The 21849-nt window shown below is 34.2% G+C and overlaps 1 protein-coding gene and 1 non-coding gene across 2 annotated transcripts; both read right to left on the reverse strand.

Annotated features, from left to right (window-relative positions):
• Window positions 1-310: 310 nt before the first annotated feature.
• On the reverse strand, window positions 311-445 carry LOC123721215. The gene has a single exon (XR_006756182.1). It is a non-coding gene; the product is annotated as a U6atac minor spliceosomal RNA (small nuclear RNA).
• A 17323-nt stretch (window positions 446-17768) lies between these two features.
• On the reverse strand, window positions 17769-19416 carry LOC106720100 (peptidoglycan recognition protein). The gene is made up of 4 exons (XM_014514682.2): window positions 19307-19416; window positions 18755-18959; window positions 18212-18330; window positions 17769-17953 (listed from the first exon to the last, which is right to left on the reverse strand). The coding sequence occupies exons 1-4, from the start codon at window positions 19362-19364 to the stop codon at window positions 17769-17771; spliced, it is 567 nt and encodes a 188-aa protein (XP_014370168.2). The 5' UTR covers window positions 19365-19416.
• Window positions 19417-21849: the final 2433 nt, after the last annotated feature.

The following is a 21849-nucleotide window of genomic DNA, read 5'->3' on the forward strand; positions in this document are numbered from 1 at the left end:
TTGTGAGCACACTCCCTCGACGCGGTAGCGAAACGTGCGATTACTTAGGAAGTCTCGTATTATGCATACGAGACGGTCGGGTACTCCGTACTCATATAGCTTGTATATAAGCCCGTTGTGCCATACTTTATCGAACGCTTTCGCTACGTCGAGGAAGATAGCTCCGGTGCTAAGGCCACGTTGGCGTTTGACAAGTATGTGCTCCGTGATGCGGTGCACTTGATTGGTGCATGAATGTTTGGCGCGAAAGCCAAACTGTTCTGCAATAGGCATGCCTTTTGTGTCCATAAAGGTGCGAAGGCGTGCTAATATTAATCGTTCGTAAATCTTCCCAAAGGTTTTGAGAAGGCTTATGGGGCGATTGTGGTCAATTAGTGCTTTAGGCAATTTATGTGTTCTATCCTTGTCAAGGGGAGTGCGAACGGTCTCTCCTTTTAATAGACACAAAAAACCATTATCGGTCTCAGGATTGGAACAGTAACCCTTTCGCGTATTAGTCGAGTTTACATGCCACAAGACTACGTCTTACTTTAAGAATAATTCTACCTAATTACGACATGTATCAGTAGAAGATTGTTTAACATTAAGACAATATCTTTATTATACTTTAATAACATTATAATTTTATTTGTTTTATTTTCAACTCTACATCTCTGTAAAAATGTTCTGGAAGATTGTATTTCTTACATTATTGTTTGCAAATTAGTATTATCTTCGCCAAAATACGATTTTCGCATTTTAATCAAAATCAATGTTTTTTTCCTTTTAAATGTGAATAGTTTTTATAGTAGTGACACTTAACAAAACATCAACAAGCTTTTTATCTTTTCAAAATAATATTAAAATGAATGCGACTTATTTTGGGTTTCCAGTTTCCATTGCATATTATATTATTTGAAAATGAAAAGATATTTTTTTTTATCTGTTGGTAATGAAAACCTAATCGTATAATAATCATTATCTTTTACCCGTTTCCATATGGTAAGTAGGCACAGTATATACTCCTCCATACATCTCAGCCGTCATATCTGAATTCATTCCCTTTTTACGCTTGTCCTCTTTCACACAATCTAACCATACTTTTACATCCCTTGAAAATAGTTTTTTTTTCGTAAACTATAAGCAGATTTTTGTTAATTTACTAATACTATTCATTCCAAACAAACTCTAGTAAGCTTAAGGTTAAGATTAAAAACTAATATTAGTGTTAGGATGTGGTATACGACATTAGAACCTTCGACCGCGTGATTGGAAATCCTTACCCTTAACCATAAGACTATTGGTATATCAATGGCATTTCGTTTGGTCTCTGACAAAAAAATAACAATCAAATTATCATCGAAATATGTTAATTAACGATGTTTACAGTACACAAGACTGAGACAATTTGCATTAACAAGAGCGTCTTTAAATAGCTATACTGATTACTTTGTTTATTCATTGATCGCAGCTATTCACCTTTGGTATTTTCCATTCATCTTCATTATATTGAAATGCAGAAGGATAAAGGAAAATCATTATCTTACTTGTATTACGAAATACAGCGATTTTTATCGATTTAGCATTCTTTATTGAATACTCTTATAATGCATGTGGCAGAATGAAACTTGGAATGTAGTGATACTAACCACTGTCATTGTGGATTAAACGATTGGAATAAGTTGCCGGCGTCAGTACCATCCAATTATGTCGTGTTTTTCAAAGGAGATTGAGTAGATTGTCACTAAACTAGTGCATTTTACTTTATGATGATACGATTTTAGTTTTTATTTTTAATGTCAACATCATCATCAGCTCACTATACGTCCCCACTGAGGTGTTCGGCGACTACCCTACGTTAAGGCTGGCCCAGTGCGGGTTGGCCCAATAAAACGGAGCAATTTCTTCCATCATCTGGTCTTTTGAATAACTACTATACAGGATGTCTTGATACGGCTTGTACCATGAAATACCAGTTATATTGATTAAAAGAATTAAGACTTAACATAACTTACATTTATAGAAATTTGACTAGATATTATAAACCTATTAGTAAACTTTATAGTTGATGAAGTTTTACACAATTTTACGTAAAAAAATAATAATTAATTTATTCGTAGTAAATTCGTTACATCTTGTTTAAAATTATCAGACTATATACGTCATTTCGAAACATCCTGTACGTAAGAGTGTCAGCTGTTCAGTAAATAAATGCAGTATCAATATAACATTTGTTAACAGATTAAAAAAATTGTCTCTTTTTTATAAAAATTCCATATGACGGTGTACCGCATTCTGCGTCATTTTACGTGTTTTATCAGATCGTTTACCTTTGCTGTCAGTCTGTATGTAAACGAAAAACAAAAATAGTAGCAGACAATCTCACAACAAACAACGTATGATATTTATTTACGACTGATTTAGACAAAAAAATGTTAATTTCATTGTTGTATTTCTTTTGTAGATAGCGGAATATTCCATGGAAGATTTTAAGTAAGGAAAGTCATGCAAAACGTCACTAACCCTAATTACAATACCGTCGTCGGGTAAAATAATACACGAGATATTCTGCGTTTACGACCTTTGTATCGGTAGTTAAGCTATTATACCGTTCGGATTTAAGTCTGTGTAATAAATTGAATAAACACACATCCTTAAATTAGATGGTAAGGCAGAGACGTTTCTGATGTTCAATATAGGATATGTCAGCATTACTTCAGGTTCCACTGTACATTAAATTACGCTTGCACGCTTCATAGGTAGCTTCGCTTCTCGTCAAAGCTGATTCAATCTCGCTGAAAGCTTCTAACGTTTCGGTTGATATCCATTTACGGATATCGAACAATTTAGCTTGCTTGGTGCAGTCATACAAAGGTTTGATTTCAAAAGATACTGCGTCAATTGAAACTAGAAAAATGTACTGATGCTTCTAAAAGCTTTTTCTGGAATCACAGACATATTCAAAGTCAACTTTGGTCACTGAATACATCAGTGCATGTCTGACAAATCTGCAGTTTTTTTTTTTAACTTTTGAAGCTGGTAATGATGGTTATTAAAATCTTTGAAGCAAGAGAACAGTCTTTATATGGTCAAAATATATGTATTTTATTTTATATCAAGCTAAATATTGTGTGTTGTAATCTTTTACATCACTCAAAATTTTACATGTAAATTTTGAGTGATGTAAAAGACCGACCGAAGATGTATTTTGACCGATATCATCAATAATGATGATATCGGTTTAGTACAGACCGATATCATCATTATTGATATCGGTCTGTACTAAACCATTAAAATTGAGATCAACTTATATAGGAACGGCTGAAACACTCACGTATATATATCAAGTGTCGTCACCGACTAGTTTCGAGCCCTTCGGGGGCCCTTCATCAGGGTGAGTGGGACTGGTATTATTTCGCGGACGCGGCCCGTCGCTCACTGAGTGAGTGGGAGTGTTTTAGCCGTTCCTATATAAGTTAATGATAATGTCTCACGAAAGTTTGAATAAAATTGAGATTTGCACTGTGAAGATATAAAAAAAATTAACAAGATAATCCGAACCTGACTTTATCAAATTTAAATGGAGCGCCGGGCGGCGCGACACAATTGATAGCATGAGTTTCTGCAGCCAAAAGACTAGTACAGAAACATATAGTTATCTCAATTATTTCAACGAGAATGAAAGGGATGATGATATGTTTTTGTACTGGTGTCTCGACAATCGTCCGAGATGGTCTGTTGGTTACCCAATGTCATAGGTTATCAATTACTCGCGTTAGCTGTTGCTTATTTTATACCAAAATATTAATTATTTAGTACACTTTTGTTTGGCCGCCTAAGGTACAGCTGGAGAAACGAAGTAGAAACAGACCTAAGGGAGGTTCAAGTCTAGGAATGGGCTGAGATGGCACGGTATCAAGGAAATTGGTGAACTCTATTGTCGGCGGTCGGTCTTTTGGTTCGCTGCGTAAATTCATTCAGTTTTCATAAACTTCGTCTAATTATAACTTTATCATGACTAAATAGCCATGTTTATAATGTTATTCTGGTAAACATGTCACAGTTATTAATTTACTATTCGTTTTTGGCACAGATACGAGTACTAATTTGATTTTAAAATTTTCATTTCTTGTAGGTACTACTATATTTAACTATCTGCCGTTATGGTTACTTAAACAAGCCCTAAGCGTAGACTTTAGTGGCTTATCCTAGCCTTTAGGTAGTTAAGTTCATTGTGGAGCTCAAACAGCCTAATCGTGGTAAGAATACCGTTTCTTACGAACAGTATACAAATTCATTGTGTCTTTGTCTTGTCATACCTTTTGACGTCAACTTGACAGGTCATAAGGTTATGTATGGGTGTTTTGAAATATTATTTTTTTTGTACGTATTATATTAGTTTAACTATGACAAACATTAATTAAACTGTAATTTTATTTCCTTTACTAATAAGAAAACGGTGGGAAGGGAAAGAGGACTAAAATTAGGTCTCCGGCACTAAACTCATCAGACGAAACGCTGAATTGCTTCCAATTCACGTCTGTTTTCTGTGTGGTCGTGGTATTTCACCGGTCGATCCGGCCTATTCGTGCATCCAACAAATATTATTGTTGCGGGATCTATCACTGTTAATTTAGGTACTGTACTTTTTAACGTAGTCAGTAAAACTTAAATAACAATTAGACTTTAATAAGAATTAATTTAAAAACATATTCCTGTATAATAAATATTATTTATTGTAATGTAAATTAATCAATAATGATTATATTAATTAACATTATATTAAAATGGCCGTATTATAATTTGCCATTCATTTGTAAGATAAATTTTTAAGTTGTGTCAGTTTATTTTCTACCAGCAATTATTTTAATCCTAATTTGATGTACCCTTTTGTAACCTTTAAATAAAACAACGATGATGTCTATTTTGAGAAACAAATTGTCTGTCATAAGACAGTCGGGTTCGCTATCTGACGTTATTAGTTCCAATTTTTTTATTTTTAAGGTTATAAATATATGTTATTACTTTTTATACATTGGTACGAGGCAATTGAGTAGCGGTTTATCTATATATATAAAAGAAAGTTGTGTTTTACCCCGTTTTTTTTTTTATTCCCCGCGGACGGAGTCGCGGGAAAAAGTCTATATATATAAAAGAAAGTTGTGTTAGTTACACCATTTATAACTCAAGAACGGCTGAATCGATTTGACTGAAAATTGGTGGGCAGGTAGCTTAGAACCAGGAAACGGACATAGGATAATTTTTACCCCGTTTTCTATTTGTTATTCCGCGCGGACGGGATCGCGGGTAAAAGCTAGTTTATACTAAATAAGATGCAGACATCAAAACTTTCTGTGTTAGGGTGTGACCACATCTGGCGTATGCAATGAGAATGCAGATGAGGTGATACGTTAGAATTTCGCCAGATGTGAATGCATCCTTATGCAGCTTTACATGAAGGAAACTATGCAACTAGTGTATGAAATTTTCTTAACTCAGCTTAAAACAAATGCTCACTTAAAATACAGAAGCAAGAAATCTATGTTAGTTTTAGACTCTTTTAAATTTTTTTGGTGCACTGAAAATATTTATAAGCTGTTTGGAGATTACTGTGTGTTTGAATATTTATTTATTGAAATAATTGCTGCGTGTAATTTGGTATATAAGATCTTAATAAGTTAGCTATTTGTATATTAACTATATATTCGTTAGCTTTGAAGTCTGAAAAATATAATATTGTATGACTTTTGCCATTTATCTTTTTTTAACATCTCTAAAGATAACTTTTAATAAAGTTTATTTCTAAATGGTATTGTAAATTGCTTTATAATTTATTTTATTTTTATTCCACTTCGCTTACAAAAAAATGTTGGCATATTATTTGATAATTTAGATGCAGACGGTAGTGATTATATTGTATACATAAATACTGTATGTATATATAAATACTCTGCGAGTTAGTTTTTTTCTTAAAAAATAATATTTCTGAGTGTCTGGCATGAAGTCGTTCACCTAAGAACTTTGGTGTGACTTTGACACTTTATAGAACTAAAAAATAACGATAATTATATGTTCTTGTCTGTTTCTTTATTTCTGAGGACCTACTATGAATATTAGTGAGAACGAATCGAACGTCATCGACAAAATTTTGTATTAAAATATGTGCAGCGCCCCCTACCAGGCTTAATGTACACCAGTGATTATCAAACTTATTTCTTTTACCGCCTTTATGAATTTATATAAAGCCACTTTATATAAAGTAAATGAAATTACAATTTATAACCCACATCAACGCCCTCCATTTTTTCTAGGCCCCTTAACGCCCCCAAGGGGGCGTTATCGCCCACTTTGAGAAACACTGATGTACACCAAGAAATCTCATACAAATTTTGACAAATTTTAACGATGAAGTTACGAAGGCGCTTGACGCAAATATTCGTGCTAAGCTCTTTAAAACTGTTATCACATCATGTTATGGTGAACACGTTGGTAGCAAAATCATATAGTGAGTTGTAGATTTACATGCCCTTTTCTTAGGTTTACAATTATTAAATATTTTATCAAAACAAAGGATTAGTTTAACTGAGCTATTGACCTTAGTCAATTAAGGTTGCATAAATGATTTATTTACAACGGAATGAAACAAAACAATAAGTTTGATTAATTTTTAATGATTTATAACATCTAATAATAATACATTCAATTATTATTTCCATCGACCAAATTAATGTCGATACAATATTGACCCCATTTAAGCGTATTGACGTCAAAGGACTGAATCCGGTCCGATCCGACCTGTAGACAAAAAAAAGAGAATATTAGTTATGGTAATAAAAAATATGATATTTATGGTTGTTTAGAAGATATGCGATACATTTAAGTATTATTTAAATCGTTATCACACATTACAAATAATGTAGAAAACGTTTCTTTTTATTTTGTTTTTTGAAAATAGAACATTATTTCAAATTGTATGGAGTATTAAAAATGTTAAGCTTTATACTTTATTTTTAGTTAACGATGTATGATAGAATTCTTTCTTATTTATTTACTGGTTTTTATAATATTTAAGATTTAAAATATTAATAAAACAATTTAGAAGATCAAATCAACGTAATTTGGATAAGGACATGGTGATAAATTTGGGAGCTTAAATCCCTCATGTTTTGTATCCGTGTGTTTTAAATTTCCATGAAATAACTTTTCGTGATATGCAAATAAAAAATATTTTATGTTTAAGGAAAGCGAATAGTTATTTATATAGGCTTTAAAATGACTTTAAGGTTAGTTCTTATAATAAATAAAGTTTTACTGTAAGTAATAATGTAAAGATATAATTAAATCTATTCTCAAGTTGGAAACAGAATTATTTAAATTTAAAAGTTATTATCAAAAAAGATACCAACCTTATTTTATAACGGACCGTGCAAATTATAATCACTGGCACAAATCACATCACTTATGTTCATCTTTTCTGATTGTATTTGGTGTTGAAGTCCATGGTGGTTGCAGATCCGATAGACGAATTGCTCCCGTTGTTCTTCAATGATGACTTCTTCGTCCTGAAGCTTATTCTCGTCTCACCCCTAATGAAACGATCCAGGGCCTGCCTTAGCGCTGAATGTTTTCTTTCAAATGGATTTGTATACATTTTGAAGGATTGCTCTGCGTACGTGTGTTCACGATAAATGTCAGAGTTGTTATGAGCCGGCACGAGTTTAGCTTGATTCTTATAATAGTGTGAGACGCGGGCGCCGGTCTCGAAAGACGTCATAAGTTTTTGCCCACCCGTTCATACACACCTTATTGATATAATTGCCTTGGCAATGACGCAGTATTTTTTATCTCATGGTCTGATCTTGGCTTAGGTTGCATCTTACGAGACGCAGTGAGGTTAATGACATGAGCTTTCGAATTTTTGCTTTGAGATTTAGTACGGAATAGAATGTAGTTGTTTGTCTGAGGATATATACCATAGTAAAATGAGAACAACTTAACTGTGCTTCGTACAATTAGGGTTTTTTTTCTTGCAAATGGTTGCATCAATAATATCTTTGTTTATTGTTAAGTAGTTCACTAATATTAATGTTGGCACAGTTTTTAATATATAAATTCCGTTATTTCAGTCTTAACTTGTAAAGTTGCTTGGATAAATAAAGCAAACGCATTTACTATAATTTAATGTGCCTAATATTATTTTTTTAAGTTCCTTATAATAACTTTCATTGTCTGAAACAATTTTTTTCTTTCAATTAATATTTACTTTTACAATAATTATGCAGATTAGTTATTATTAGGAGTTAATCTAAAATAACCATTAATTAGTGTATTTTTATGATTAAATATGACTGTGAATGGGTAAAATATCTCTTAGATTGAAAGTTAAAACGTGCCTGATGACGTATAAAAGTTAACGACAAATCAAGAGTAAACACATTTAACCAGTTTTGCTTTAGTCCCCTTATTTTGTGAGACATATGGCATTGTGGAATTTCCTCGCTGATTTTGTATGCATCAATTAACAACTTTTTTATATCCGGACGGAATTTTCCCCTTCGCTAATCATTCACAAAGAAATTTAAAAATAAATTATGATAATAAACTTTTAACTTTGATTTATCTTAAATAAAGTATTCAATATTTATAACAACAATAAAAATTGTTAGATCTTAATTACAAAGTTAACAATACTTATCTTTGGATATAAATATTGATACGAAATTAAATATACTGGAATGTATTTTAATACATCATTGGTTGAATTTGCGCAGTGTAATATCACATGTCTTGAGTTTTATCTCGTGTTACATTTTGTCTACGGGTATTTTTAGTTTAATAAGATGTGTAATCAAATGAAACAACTAAAATCATTACGTACAATCATCCTTTTAATGTCAAAAAATGCGTACTTTCATCAATAACTATGGAATACTTACTTTATATAAAAATCTATTTCCATTATTTGATTATTGATTCAAAATCATTATGTTGTTGCTTCTTATTGTGTATTTATATATTATATTATATTATATTATATTATATTATATTATATTATATTATATTATATTATATTATTTATATTAAACAGGGTACAAAATACAAATTTACAATAGAAGTATCTATAAACCCATCGTGGGTTTGTCCAGATACTTTGGTACTACGCTATGAAATATAACTGAATGTGAGTTTAAGTTATTTTTTTAAACAGCAACTAAGTGAGTTCGCTCATACCGTCATATACAGGGTGCACATCGGGTAATGATTTTATAATGCTCAGGATTTAAGATAGTGATCTTTAAGTATGTTTTTTAAATTTTTGTAGTTTATGTTATTTTTAATTTCAGAAGGTAAATAAATTATTTATTAATGTTGGAATTATATATTCTGATGTACGCATACCATAGACATTGACATGTTCTGGAATTGACAATTTTTTATTTGTTATACTCCTAGTTGTAAGATTAATTGGAAGCTGAATTTCAGTCCGAAAATATTTAATTTAAACTGATAAAAGTAAATAAAATCATAACGTAATATCTCAGTAATTTCTAAAAGACAAGAGAGACGACAATATATTTTTATTAATGCGTCAGCAGTAAAAACCCACAGTAAACATGTAAAAGTTACCTAAAACATTAATAAATCCAACTGTCCTTACGATACGAATACAGTCGAACCTTGGTAAGCGAGAGTTGAAGGGACCGCGATGTTTTTCTTGTCTTTCTCTTTAGGTTTCCAGGTTTTTGTTACCCAAGGTTTTCGCTTACGACGAACGACCTGTATAAATCGTTCTTCGGGAAGGGACAATGAATCTCGCATGTAGAGGTTTCTCGCTAATCCAGTTATCGCTTATCCAGGTTCAACTGTACTTTTATCGGTGTAAACCGGTTAAGGTTACAGGAGTTCATAATGGAACGGACATATTACATACCCGTGAAAATATTACCGTCCTAGTTATTAAATATTGTAAAACCTGACTAATTCATTCGTCATAAGGATAAGCAGTTTTGTTGACAGTGATATATGAGCATTAACAATAGTAAGTGTTAATGTGAAATTCCACTAGTGTGACACTTGTATTAACATATATTGTTGTCTTTGTTTTATCCAAAGAGAATGATAAGGATGTCAATAAAATGTCATGTCAGTCGAAACTCACAAATATGAGGAAACGTTAGTATTATGTTTAAAACATCATTATATTGTTTATATTTAGTGTCTGCATGTGTCAAGTCACGTAGCGGGGATGGACCGGAGATTAGGTCATGGATGCATTCAAGGTCGAGTGATAACACCATTAGCTCCATATAATTATTGTACGGAAATCTATTATGAAATATTTGAATAGAATACATTGCTTTGAGTAAGCTCAAGAACGTGAATACAAAATTGGATTCCTTCGTGACAGTCATTAAGTAGATAATACACAAAAAAAAATTATTACAACTAACAATCTTCTAATGTGCTCTCAACATCTTATAACTTAACGCCTTTTTGTACAAAAACACGCTCCGATTTCGTACAGATAGTTAAGTGAAAAATAGAATCAGAAAAACTATACCATATTTTAAGTTGCGCATGACAAACAAGACGTCAGGAAATTTTTTCAGATTTTTTACAAAATATTTTAAAATGAGCGTGAAATTAAATGATCGTATAATGGAATAATATTCTATATCCGTGGATAAAAATATATTTGTGTCTACTAATAAGCATCACCTCAAAGTTGGTAATTGATCCTCTGCGCTTACAGTTCCGCGCCACAGTTCGAAAATTTTTATTGAAACATCAAATGCCTGTTTTTCTAATCAACGGTTCATCATCATCGGAATCCTCAATTTTAATGTGATTTTCGCCGTTATATAATCTTCCTTGGAGATGTCAAAATCGTCAGAATCGTAACAAGTAAACAACAAGCATAGGTTTTTTGCGTCAAGCTGTGGTCTGTTCAGACGAATGTTTGTAAATCTAGGGTTAAGACAAATTACAGTGTACATTTAACATTAATTATTTAAATTTTAACATTTACCTAGTTATTATTATATATAGTCCTATTATTATTTTATATTTTATTATTATATGTTAACGTTAACTCTCCCGACCCCTGAGCAGGCTACATCCGCAAGTCAGTCCGGTGCAACCTCGTCACAGGAACTCGTGCAATGCAGAGAATGCTCCCAGCCGCGTTTTTTCAAAGGACAAAGAGGTTTGCACATACACAAAAGTAGGTGCCATAAGGGCCGGCAACCGCATGTAGGTAGCAATGAGAATTTTCATAATGTAACTGACAATGAAGCCCCCGCCGGGGGCCCCTTATGGCAAAAATTAAATAACTTGAAGAGAAACCTCCCCTTGGTAAAAAGAATCCCTCGTGGGGCTAGACGGTGCGTAGCGACCTCTTTATCTTCCTGCGTCAGAGATGTCATCGACAAGAACGATAAACATAGCTGGGAGAATTTTCTGACATTCGCGTATAAAACGCTACATGTTAGCCAAGACAAGCATGGCAGTTCCCTTGCACAAAAAATAAAAAACAACTGTTCCCCCAATTTTAGGCCTACTTTAGACAATATTCAGGAAAAACAAATATCGTACAACATTACAAAAAGGATTGAATCAAAATTTGATGAGGGAGACATTAAAGGTGCTGCCGACCTTTTATTTACTAGTGACGTCGTTGCTCCCAACTCACCAGAGACCTACGCTGCCTTGTTGTCTAAACATCCGCAGCCTTTAGCAACAACTCGCTTGCCGGATGGCCCCGAGCCTTCTGAGCCTACCCTGAGGGCTACATCGGAGGATATACGAGCCGCGATTATGTCTTTCAGGAGGGGCTCTGCCGGCGGATTAGACGGTATGTCCCCACAACACCTTAAAGATTTGATTTGTGGTGTTGTTGGTGACGTCGGCACTGCACTTCTGGAAGATTTGACCAGCCTCGTGAATCTTATGTTCTCTGGGAAGGTGTGCAAAGACATCATTGATGTCTTATATGGGGCCAACCTTTGCGCGCTTCGGAAAATGGATGGTGGCATCCGACCAATTGCCGTAGGCAATACAATTCGTCGTGTGGCTTCCAAAATCTGCTGTAGGCACATCCTGCAAGATTTGCAGCAGGAATTTCAGCCAACGCAGTTAGGTTTTGGAACCAAGGGAGGGTGTGAGGCTGCTGTTCACGCTGCGCGCACCTTTCTCAAGCAAGGTTCAAGCGAAGTGTTGCTAAAGGTAGATGTAAAGAATGCATTTAACTCTTTGGACAGGGGCGTCTTGCTGACCCAGGCAAAGGACCAGATACCTCTTACCTTTGCTTACCTGTGGCAATGCTACAGCGGATCAACCAGCCTAGCGTATAATGGTCAAGTTATACAATCAGCTGTCGGCTGTCAGCAGGGCGACCCTCTCGGACCGGCAATATTCAGTTTGGCAATACATCCCCACATCAAGAATTTGACTTCTAAATTCAACGTATGGTATTTGGACGACGGGACCTTGGGTGGAGACGCTGCTTCTGTTTTGTCAGATTTGGAAAAAATTACAAAATCTTTCAGTGATATTGGTTTACAGTTAAATTTTTCTAAATGCGAGTTGTATTTCAGCGAAAGATTACCGGCACAATGTCGCTATGAACTAAATTCTAAATTTAATGTTTTGGCTCCTAATATCAAAATTATTGACGACCAGTCGCTCCGTCTACTGGGGGCCCCAGTGCTGGAAGCGGCTTTCACCAAAATTGTAGAGGATCAAATATTAAAATTTCAGGAATCTTCCAGCCGCCTAAAAGACATAAATCCTCACATGGCTTATTTTATTATAAAATTCTGTCACTTTGTTCCAAAGACTACCTATACGCTTCGCTGTACACCGCTTTGGGCCCACAATGACCTTCTCTCTCGTTTAGATGAGACAATAAGAGTAGTTTTAAATAGCACATTCAATTGTCCTTTGAATGATAGGTGCTGGGCCCAAGCAACCTTGCCGATTCGCCATGGTGGTCTTGGAATACGGAAAATTTCATGTGTAGCACTACCAGCCTTTCTGTCCTCGGTTTATAGCTCGGTTAACCTCGTTGGTAGCATACTAGGCCCGTCGTTCTGCGGCGTAGAGGTTGCCTGTTTAGCCGAGGCCAGGGATGCCTGGCTCAGTGCAACCGGTCCGGACCTACCCCTGAACCTGGCTTCACAGCGGCAGTGGGATGAGCCACTCTGCATGAAGACCCGAAACCAATTGTTAGAGTCTTCAGAAAACGAAGCGGAGCGGTCTCGTCTTTTGGCCAGCTGTGAACCTGAATCAGGATACTGGTTAAATGCCATTCCATCGTTTAGCGTAGGTACCCTTTTGGAGAGGACTACATTTAGTTTGGCGGTGAGCTTACGGCTAGGGGCCCGGACGAACGAAGCCCATCGCTGTCGTTGTGGGGTAGACGTGGATCCTCTAGGTCATCATGGTTTAGCATGTCGTCGCAGTGCAGGACGCATTCCGCGTCATGCCGCCTTAAATGACGTCATCCGTCGCGCCCTTGCCTCTTCCGGGGTGCCAGCAGTGCTCGAACCTAATGGCATCGCCCGGGACGATGGCAAGAGGCCAGATGGTATGACGCTCATCCCTTGGAAAAACGGGCGGTCACTAGTGTGGGATGCCACATGCGTGGACACTGTTGCCCCATCCCATGTGAGAGCGACCGCTCGCAAAGCCGGTGCAGCTGCGGCGACAGCCGAAACCAATAAAAGGCGTAAATATGCAGCTTTGGGAGAGCCGTATATATTTGTGCCTTTTGCCGTGGAGACCTTGGGGCCTTGGGGTGCGGAAGCCCGTCAGCTCTTCAAGGAGATTTCCGTACGCCTTATCGACGTCTCAGGGGATCCAAGGGCTGGCGCGCATTTCGGACAAAGGTTGAGCCTGGCCATTCAACGGGGAAATGCCGCCAGTCTCTTGGGCACCTTACCCTGCGAGCGCAGCGATTTGGGGTCGATTTTTTACATAATCTAGTTTTATTTTTAGTTTAGTATAAGTATATAGTTTAGTTTAGTAGTTTTAACATATTATTTATAGTTTTTACATAATAATGTTATGTTTAAATTAAATTAGATTAGCTTATTAAGTAATTAATTTTTAAGTTGCTCCAAATTGAACATAATTACCAAACTACATCAAGATCGATAAGTAGTTTTGAAGTTTATTCCAGACATAATATGATATGAGATTTTTAACTTTTTATTATTTAGATTTGAGGCTTGTGTTTTAACAACAGAAACCGTAAACTAGTTGTTTTTAATTTACAAATTATTAAGTAATTAAAAGATTAACATAATTTAAAACTAAATATCATTTAAAAAATAAATAATTAATTATATTTGTAAATTATTACTTAGGCTTATTTATAATTTATTTGGCAAGTTGAATGAGTTAGTCATTTAATTTTAAAGAACTTGTTCATTGTAAGAAATTTTTCCTACCCAAGTAAATCGTTTTACCTCTGCCGTATATGGGTTTCGTAAAAATTTTCGAGAGTTATTACTCATATGGATATGTGACCACAAAAACTTATAAACAGAATTAGCGCCTTTACAGTTCCGTTTCAGAAGGCCATTCGTATTTTACGCTACGGTATTTTCAATCAATGTTATAATACTTAATATTTGTCAATATTCAATATCAAGGCTTGATATTAGCTTATAAAAAATACTATATCGAATTTGATTTTTTTTCACTTTTTTAACTTTGAGTAAATGACTTGCATTTAACATGGCATGGCTAAAGGTGAGCTTTGATTATTTTTATTACAAAATATAATCCATTTTGAAAACAAAACTAAATAGATAAATTAATTAGCTTGAATGAGAAGCGAAAAGGACTTGTTAGAAACTTCAAATGTGTTTAATTTCTTGTAAATAAAGTTGTGTAGTGATTTCTAGTTTGTTATTTGTTTTATCGGTTTTTCCAACTTGACGTAAGTAATGTTATTTCTTTTCAATTAATATAATTAGCATGAGCATAGTTCTATGAATTATTTACGATTTAAATTTTATTTAAATGTTATTTAATTTGCATAATTTTATATTAATCTCCATGGTTTAAACATCTATTACTTACTGTGGGTTTTTGAGACCATAATTTCTGTTTAAAATATATTGTTATCTTTGTTTTATCAAAGCTAATGACAGGGATGTTTGAAGCAGAAATTTTGGTCTCAGCAACCCACGGTTAATATTGTAGTGAAGATTGAAAGTTATTTGCAATAGTATTCTCCATTTATCTCTTTACTAGTGTATGGTTTTGGACTGAATTTAGTTTTTTTTTGCTATTCGTAAAAGAAAGCGACCAGTATTGAGGTGCGGTCGTAGGCTCGACTTTCTATGACGTTATTATGATTCTGTCGTAGTTAAAAACGCAGACGTATTAATAATTTTAATTGAATTTCTCCTAAACTGTTGTTATATACGAAAGATTGGTAATAAACCAGTTTAATTTTAGAAAAATAAATCAAAAATATGTTTATTTTCTTATAAAAAATAGCATTAAAAATATAGATCTGTGTAGAGTAATTTATATCCATTCTATTGTTACCGCCTGTAGCATAATTCTTGGCTAATGGCTTCACCGAATTAGAAGAGTGAAGTGTCATTCGATTCCAATGTATTCCTAGTTAATTTATAGAATAAATTCAGTTGCTAATATCATTGGTTTTAGTAAAATTCCCTTGATTCATCAGTGTTATTTGTTAGTGTTGTTACAACCTCGGATTCTTAAAGTTATGAAGGGACTGGTTTTTTTCTAGGTCAGCGATACATCGAGTGAATCGACATTAAACATTGGCTTCTATGGCAATAAATGTGAATGGTTGTAGCATATTTACTGATGCTTACGTCATTCCTCGTGTACTTTGGCTCTACTGCACTTGTATACATGTTGTCATCTCTTTCATTATGTCTGAAAAAACAAAGACAACAATATATGATAATATAAGTGACATGCCAGTCGAAAGCCACGAAAGTTATATTGAGCTCAATATAACCGTTAGATTTCACTGTCATGTACAAACCAGTTGGTATCTAATTTTTTCTTCAAGGTGACTGAAAGTAATGAGAATATCTTTTTATACAAGTATTACAGCAATGGAAACTTACGTTAAGCAAAAATAATTGTATTATATCGATGTTACGTCACTAGTTTAAAGAGTGTAATTACGATAAAATTATAATAACTTCTGACGTATTGTTTGCGAGAGAACATGTTTTTGACGATCGAATCATGATATCCACGTATTAAAAACAACAAAAACAAAACTCACGCCCGAAACCCAGAGGAGCAGGCAGAGACCATGGATCCATCCATCCATTTAAACATTCGCATTTATAATGTATCGGATGTTAGTTTGAAGATATCTCCGGAACGGCTCAACGGATCTTGATGAAATTTGGCACAGATGTAGAACATAGTCTGGAAGAAAACATACTTATTATGTTTTTTTTATAACGCGTGGACGCAGGCGACAGCTAGTCTATAACTAACACGTATTATCAATAATAATCATTAAACTGGTTTTTAATAAAACTTCGAATCATTTCTGCCTAGCATGATAATCACTTTTGCCAAACAAGTATTCTTATTTCTTTTTACTGTTTTCTGTAAGCTATTATATTTTTAATGTTATGTAACCAAAAGGTCAAAATAGTTAAGACGTCAGCAGCATTAGCTGCACGAATGGCCATCTCGATGCAAAACTATGCAGAAGATAGGCTTGAAGTAGAAATGTGTAACCTTTCTACTTAATGCGGATGTCTATGCTTTAATATTTTTGGCAATATTATGTGACCGCTTGCACCTTAGCAACCATTTAGTATTAAAAACTATAAGTGTATCTACATATGTATACATAGTATATTCAAACTGACGCAAATATGAGAGGTGATTGGTAGATCATTCCAGAAATTAAATTTTTATCTTCAATATTTTATGCTAATATATTGTTTGTAACATAAGAATAAAGGTCATGACCTTGTGACATACCTTTAAAGTTTTTCTTTGACAATTCAAGACATGTCTTTAATTGTTTGCGATAGACAAGTATAAAAAATTGGTTAAGTATGTCCCGTTAAATGTACTACAGAGTTCGGTTGTTTCAATAATTACTTTTGTTTTACAAACAAAAGTCCAAAGTTGCGCTTTTAAAAGACCACCATTGTCTATTAAGAAAATACTAGTAGGTGAATAAATAAAACAAAATCTTGTCTGTGAATGTTTTGAACAAGATTTGATTTGGCCACAATCAAATGCCATTTGCTAATAAAATTTAAAAATAAAAAGCCAGTATATTTTATCTTATGTCATGTTCTATGCACAATGTATTCGCTTCAATAGTTTTGATTGATACGTCCTTGCGAGCGGACGTCTCGAAAGGAAGTTGCATGAATGCCGGTCTTATCGGATTTCCAATTACTCAGGCGACGTCATACAATTGTAGCCTCATTCTGGAGCTGTTTGTGTCGTCCAATGCTTGTGAAGGAAATATCCTTGTTATATATTACGTTACAGTACCTACTCGTACATAGGACGTTATTCCAATGTACTTTTATTCGTTGTTTTTCTGATAATATATTCTATGTTACTTAGATTAGGTTTCTACGAAGCTATACTATACAAAAGTGAGAAACAAAGGATCAATTTAATTAAATGCTATAACTAGCTATTCTAAATTTGTTATTGAAAAATACTCAAAAAGTACGGAATGATATAACGTAAATTATTTAATAAATACATTATTATAATAGTTAACAAACGAATTTAACAATTTAATCAAACTTTTTCCAATGCGGCCACGTCTCTATGAGGTCCTGTAGGGAGTCGCCGGGGCTCTGTGTCGCAGATAGCTGCCGGTGTCCCACGAGCTCGTAGTCCTTGGTCAAATAGTTGTTGTATACGCCACAGTTTATTAAGTCTTGAGCTGCTTTTAATGCTTTAGTTCTAGGCAGTTCATCTGTAAGACGAATAAATTCATTAAGAATCCGCTCTATTTATAATGTTAAAGTTATTTTCTTTCACTACTTCCATGGCATCTATCATAATTCTAGACATTATTTAATACTATATAATATTGTAGACCAGAAAATTTATTATCATTGCTATATTGAAAGTATACGTACCCAGAAAATTTATCTTGCTGTTATTTTTAAGGCTTCAAATATTTAAAAGTATTAAGCATTGATTTCACTTGCTTCGTTCATTCTTTACTTACTATTAAAGTTTCCTATGAAAGATATGCTGATAGATTTATCATTGTACCCCCTCGTGTGAGCGCCGATACGTTGCCAGCCCGCACCCTCGTATACCCTGCCGTTACCACCGATAAGAAATCTGAAAATAAGTAGATGATGATATCGTTAACATAATTCTTCACAAATTTATAATTAAAGAAAGAAGAAAGAAACAAAGAAAAGTATTTATCAATACAAAAATATTAAACCAAAAACAATATAACCGTATACTAACATAAAATTACACATAACTGAAAAATTAAATTTGATGTTAAGTTACCATTTATGCTTATTTACTGTAATCTGGTGATGATCACAGTAGGCCAATTTTTTTACTATTTTGCATTTAATATCAACAACGTTTCATTATTACTACAAGCTCGAATTGAGAGGCTGAAGATCGAAAGAGATACAAAAATGGATTATATATAAATTTAATGCAAATGTGTGACATAGTTTGTTAGTGGCCAAAGTTAATTTGGTATCTGCAGGACATATCTTTTTAATACGATCTCTATACTTACGAGGTTCCAATATCGACAAAATCTAAATCTATTATATGGTGTATCCTAATACCGCGTAGTATGCTCTCACAAGCCTGGTCAGTGTAACATGCAGGAGAGACCGTGTGCTGGATCACAACGAGTTGCACTGGTGTCTTGAGCATCGACGTCCTGCGTGACTTCTCTCCACTCCATAACGTTATTGGTAATACCCCACAATCTCTATCTGTAACCATTAAATTATATGTAGAGTTAATCTAGTGACGGGATGTTAATCTAGTGATAACGTAAACATGGACGGTAAATCAAGTGACGGCAAATCACGTATAGTTAATCTGGTGACAATTTTTAATTAGTTTAGAATAATTGACTCTTAACAATTTAAATATGAAAGGTTATATCAGTAAAGGTAGGCTGAGAAGAGATGAATGATATACGTGAAAGTTTATTAAGAAGAGAGGGATTTCTGAAATGTCAAATAATAAATTGATTCTGAAAATGAAAACCCCACATAGTGATATTAAGGTAACAACATCTCAAAACATAACAAAAATATAATTGAAAAATATTTACCGGTAGCGACTACGATTTTTGCTACAAGAACAAAGAGTACAAAATGTAGATTCATCATCGTTGCTGCTATCAGGAATTAGTAGACTTATTATGGTACACCTTAACCACGTACGAATATAAAATGCATGTAGAATAAATCGTGAGAGAGTATATATGAACGAGATCACAATAGCCGGTAACTTGTAAATCCCCGAGACGTCTATTATCCCGGATAATGTTTTTCAATAGATCACAATATTTATTTTTAAACAAAACCTTTTATTGTGATTCTAGCAAAAGCAATAGATTCTCCTACTCATAGGTTATTTGTGCGTATTAATAGGATAAATGAAAACAATTATTGTTTGTAAAGCTACGCGTCATATCAATATTATTTGAACCTTGAACCTTTTTTCAGTTGGCAAGTGAAGAGTGATGTGAACAAGAATGACTCCTAAACGCCTCTATGAGCCAGTCAGATAGAAGTAGGGTGGAGAGCTTACATCGTGGTTGAAGCTAAAACATTGAATGTCGTCAAATACGACCTTTATAATGTAGACGTCAAGAGCTAGAAATTTCTTGCCCAAACTGGATAGACTTCGAGAAATTAAGTGAAACAGTTGAAGAAGAACTAAAGTCCGGCTAATAAGCGACTGCGGATCTCCATTCCTTATTCTGGTAATTCTACTGATTATTCTTTCTGATGCTAGTGTCGATTTAATTTCTATATTATTCTTAACAATTGTGTGTAAAAAAGGTATTATGGTCGAAGAGGTGGAGATTAAAAAATATAACAGACTTGATATTGCTCGAGTCTTCATCAGCGTGGAAGACTAAAAAATTAGTCTAAGTTGCTTCCGCATAATTACATACCAGTAAAAGTCCTGTGAAAACCGATCTATCGTTTTAGAGATTACCTAGAATAAGCGCGAATTTGCGGACAGTAAGATAAAATTTATGTATGTACGTGTCACTCAACATAGGCGTAGGTGTTACATTTATGATGTAGGTAAACAAAGATCCCGTGTATGGTTTGGTCTCAGGTCTTCCCCGTTTTGCATTTGTATTTGATTGGCATGGCATATCATTAGGAAGAGGAAATCCAAAATTATTCATAATTATATAGTTTGGTCATCTGGAGGATTATTTTATACGACCATCTCTACTAACCATGTAGTAAATGACAAGTTTTGAATATTATATTTTTCTTTGTTTTTTTTTTTTATTTTTTTATTTTTAATAAGTATTATTAATGGTATTAAATACATTCGAATAATATTTCTTGATGTGATCGAATAATACAAACATTTTTCTTCTTCGTAGAAACACTACAAATGCCAACAGTAAATAACAACGTAAGAAAAGTCGAAAACTTTCCATATTATGATTCTACTTAACGAAAAACTTGGCAAAAATTACTCTTAGCTGGAAAATTTTCAAAGGAATATTTTGTTATTTACTCGGCAAAAATTAATTCTATTTGTGTATTTGCAAATGTCTGGGTCTATTGAATTGAAATTGAAAGAGACAATACTAAAATGCCTTTTATTATTCAAATTGCAAATAGACAGTTTAGATCATTTGAAATGTATTTTTTTTGTATTCAAAAATATTCAAACTATTCACAAATCACAAAAGAAAATGAGTATGCTAATTGTTTTTCTGCTCAGTAAAATGTATTATAAAATTCAAACTGTAAGGCGGCTCGGGGTTAGTTGGAAGCGCTTGTTGCTTGTGGGTTGAGTAGGACCCACTGCGGGTAGGGGAAAACATGCATACAGTTGTGGTTAGCACTCATATATGTATGTATATATCAAGCCGATACTAGAAGTGGATGTTTGTTAACACCTAACTCTAAAACGGTTAAAAGGATCTAAGTTCAATTTGCAAAATATATGCATTGATTGCACTTCTACATATTTTCCCATGGGAACTTTCTTTTCTCTTTTTTTTAATATTGTGCCCACGAAGTCGAGGGCTTCAGCTTAATTGCTAAAGCCTGGTAGTAATAGTAGTTATACCAGTATTATAAATGCGAATGTTTAGATGGATGGATGGGTGGGGCCCTTGAGCCCAGTCACTCCATGGAGCGTCCACCGAAGCGAACTAAGAGCTCGGTGGCCTCCCAATCCGGTTATAATATTGAAGTAACGGCCCGAGCCGAGGCTCCTGAGGGAGCCCTCGAGCTTAGTTGCTAATAAACGAGGTTAAGGCTAAGCACCATCTGCGTTCGGCTACCTCAAGCCCGGTGGACCTGTAAATGCCTCTTCAAGGCAAACAGTGGCTCGTCAGTCACAAAAAAAGGATGGATGTGTTTGAAAGTATCTCCAGAACGGCTCAACGGATCTTCATGAAATTTCTAGATGCTACTAGGATGAGGCTACTAATATTTTTTTTTTATATCGCGTGGATGGAGTCCGGGCGACAGCTAGTTTGTCAATAAAGTTTGAAGAACCCTAAAGTTTGGATGCTACTGTACAATGTTAAGCGTGCTTCATTCGCTCAATTCAATCATAGGCTATCGCACTCGGGGAAGAACTATTGCCTACAGTATATCACGCAGA

The sequence above is a fragment of the Papilio machaon genome, chromosome 8 (genome assembly GCF_912999745.1).
Source record: "Papilio machaon chromosome 8, ilPapMach1.1, whole genome shotgun sequence".
Classification (NCBI taxonomy): domain Eukaryota; kingdom Metazoa; phylum Arthropoda; class Insecta; order Lepidoptera; family Papilionidae; genus Papilio; species Papilio machaon.

Bases quoted from the DNA above. Each gene is read 5' to 3' on its own strand.
- LOC106720100 (XM_014514682.2), bottom strand. From the start codon at position 19,364: ATGATGAATCTACATTTTGTACTCTTTGTTCTTGTAGCAAAAATCGTA. The intron at 18,331-18,754 runs GTAAGTATAGAG...ACTTATTTTCAG, and splicing joins TTTGTCGATATTGGAACCTC to ATTTCTTATCGGTGGTAACG. The intron at 17,954-18,211 runs GTAAGTAAAGAA...TTCGTCTTACAG, and splicing joins TTTCATAGGAAACTTTAATA to ATGAACTGCCTAGAACTAAA.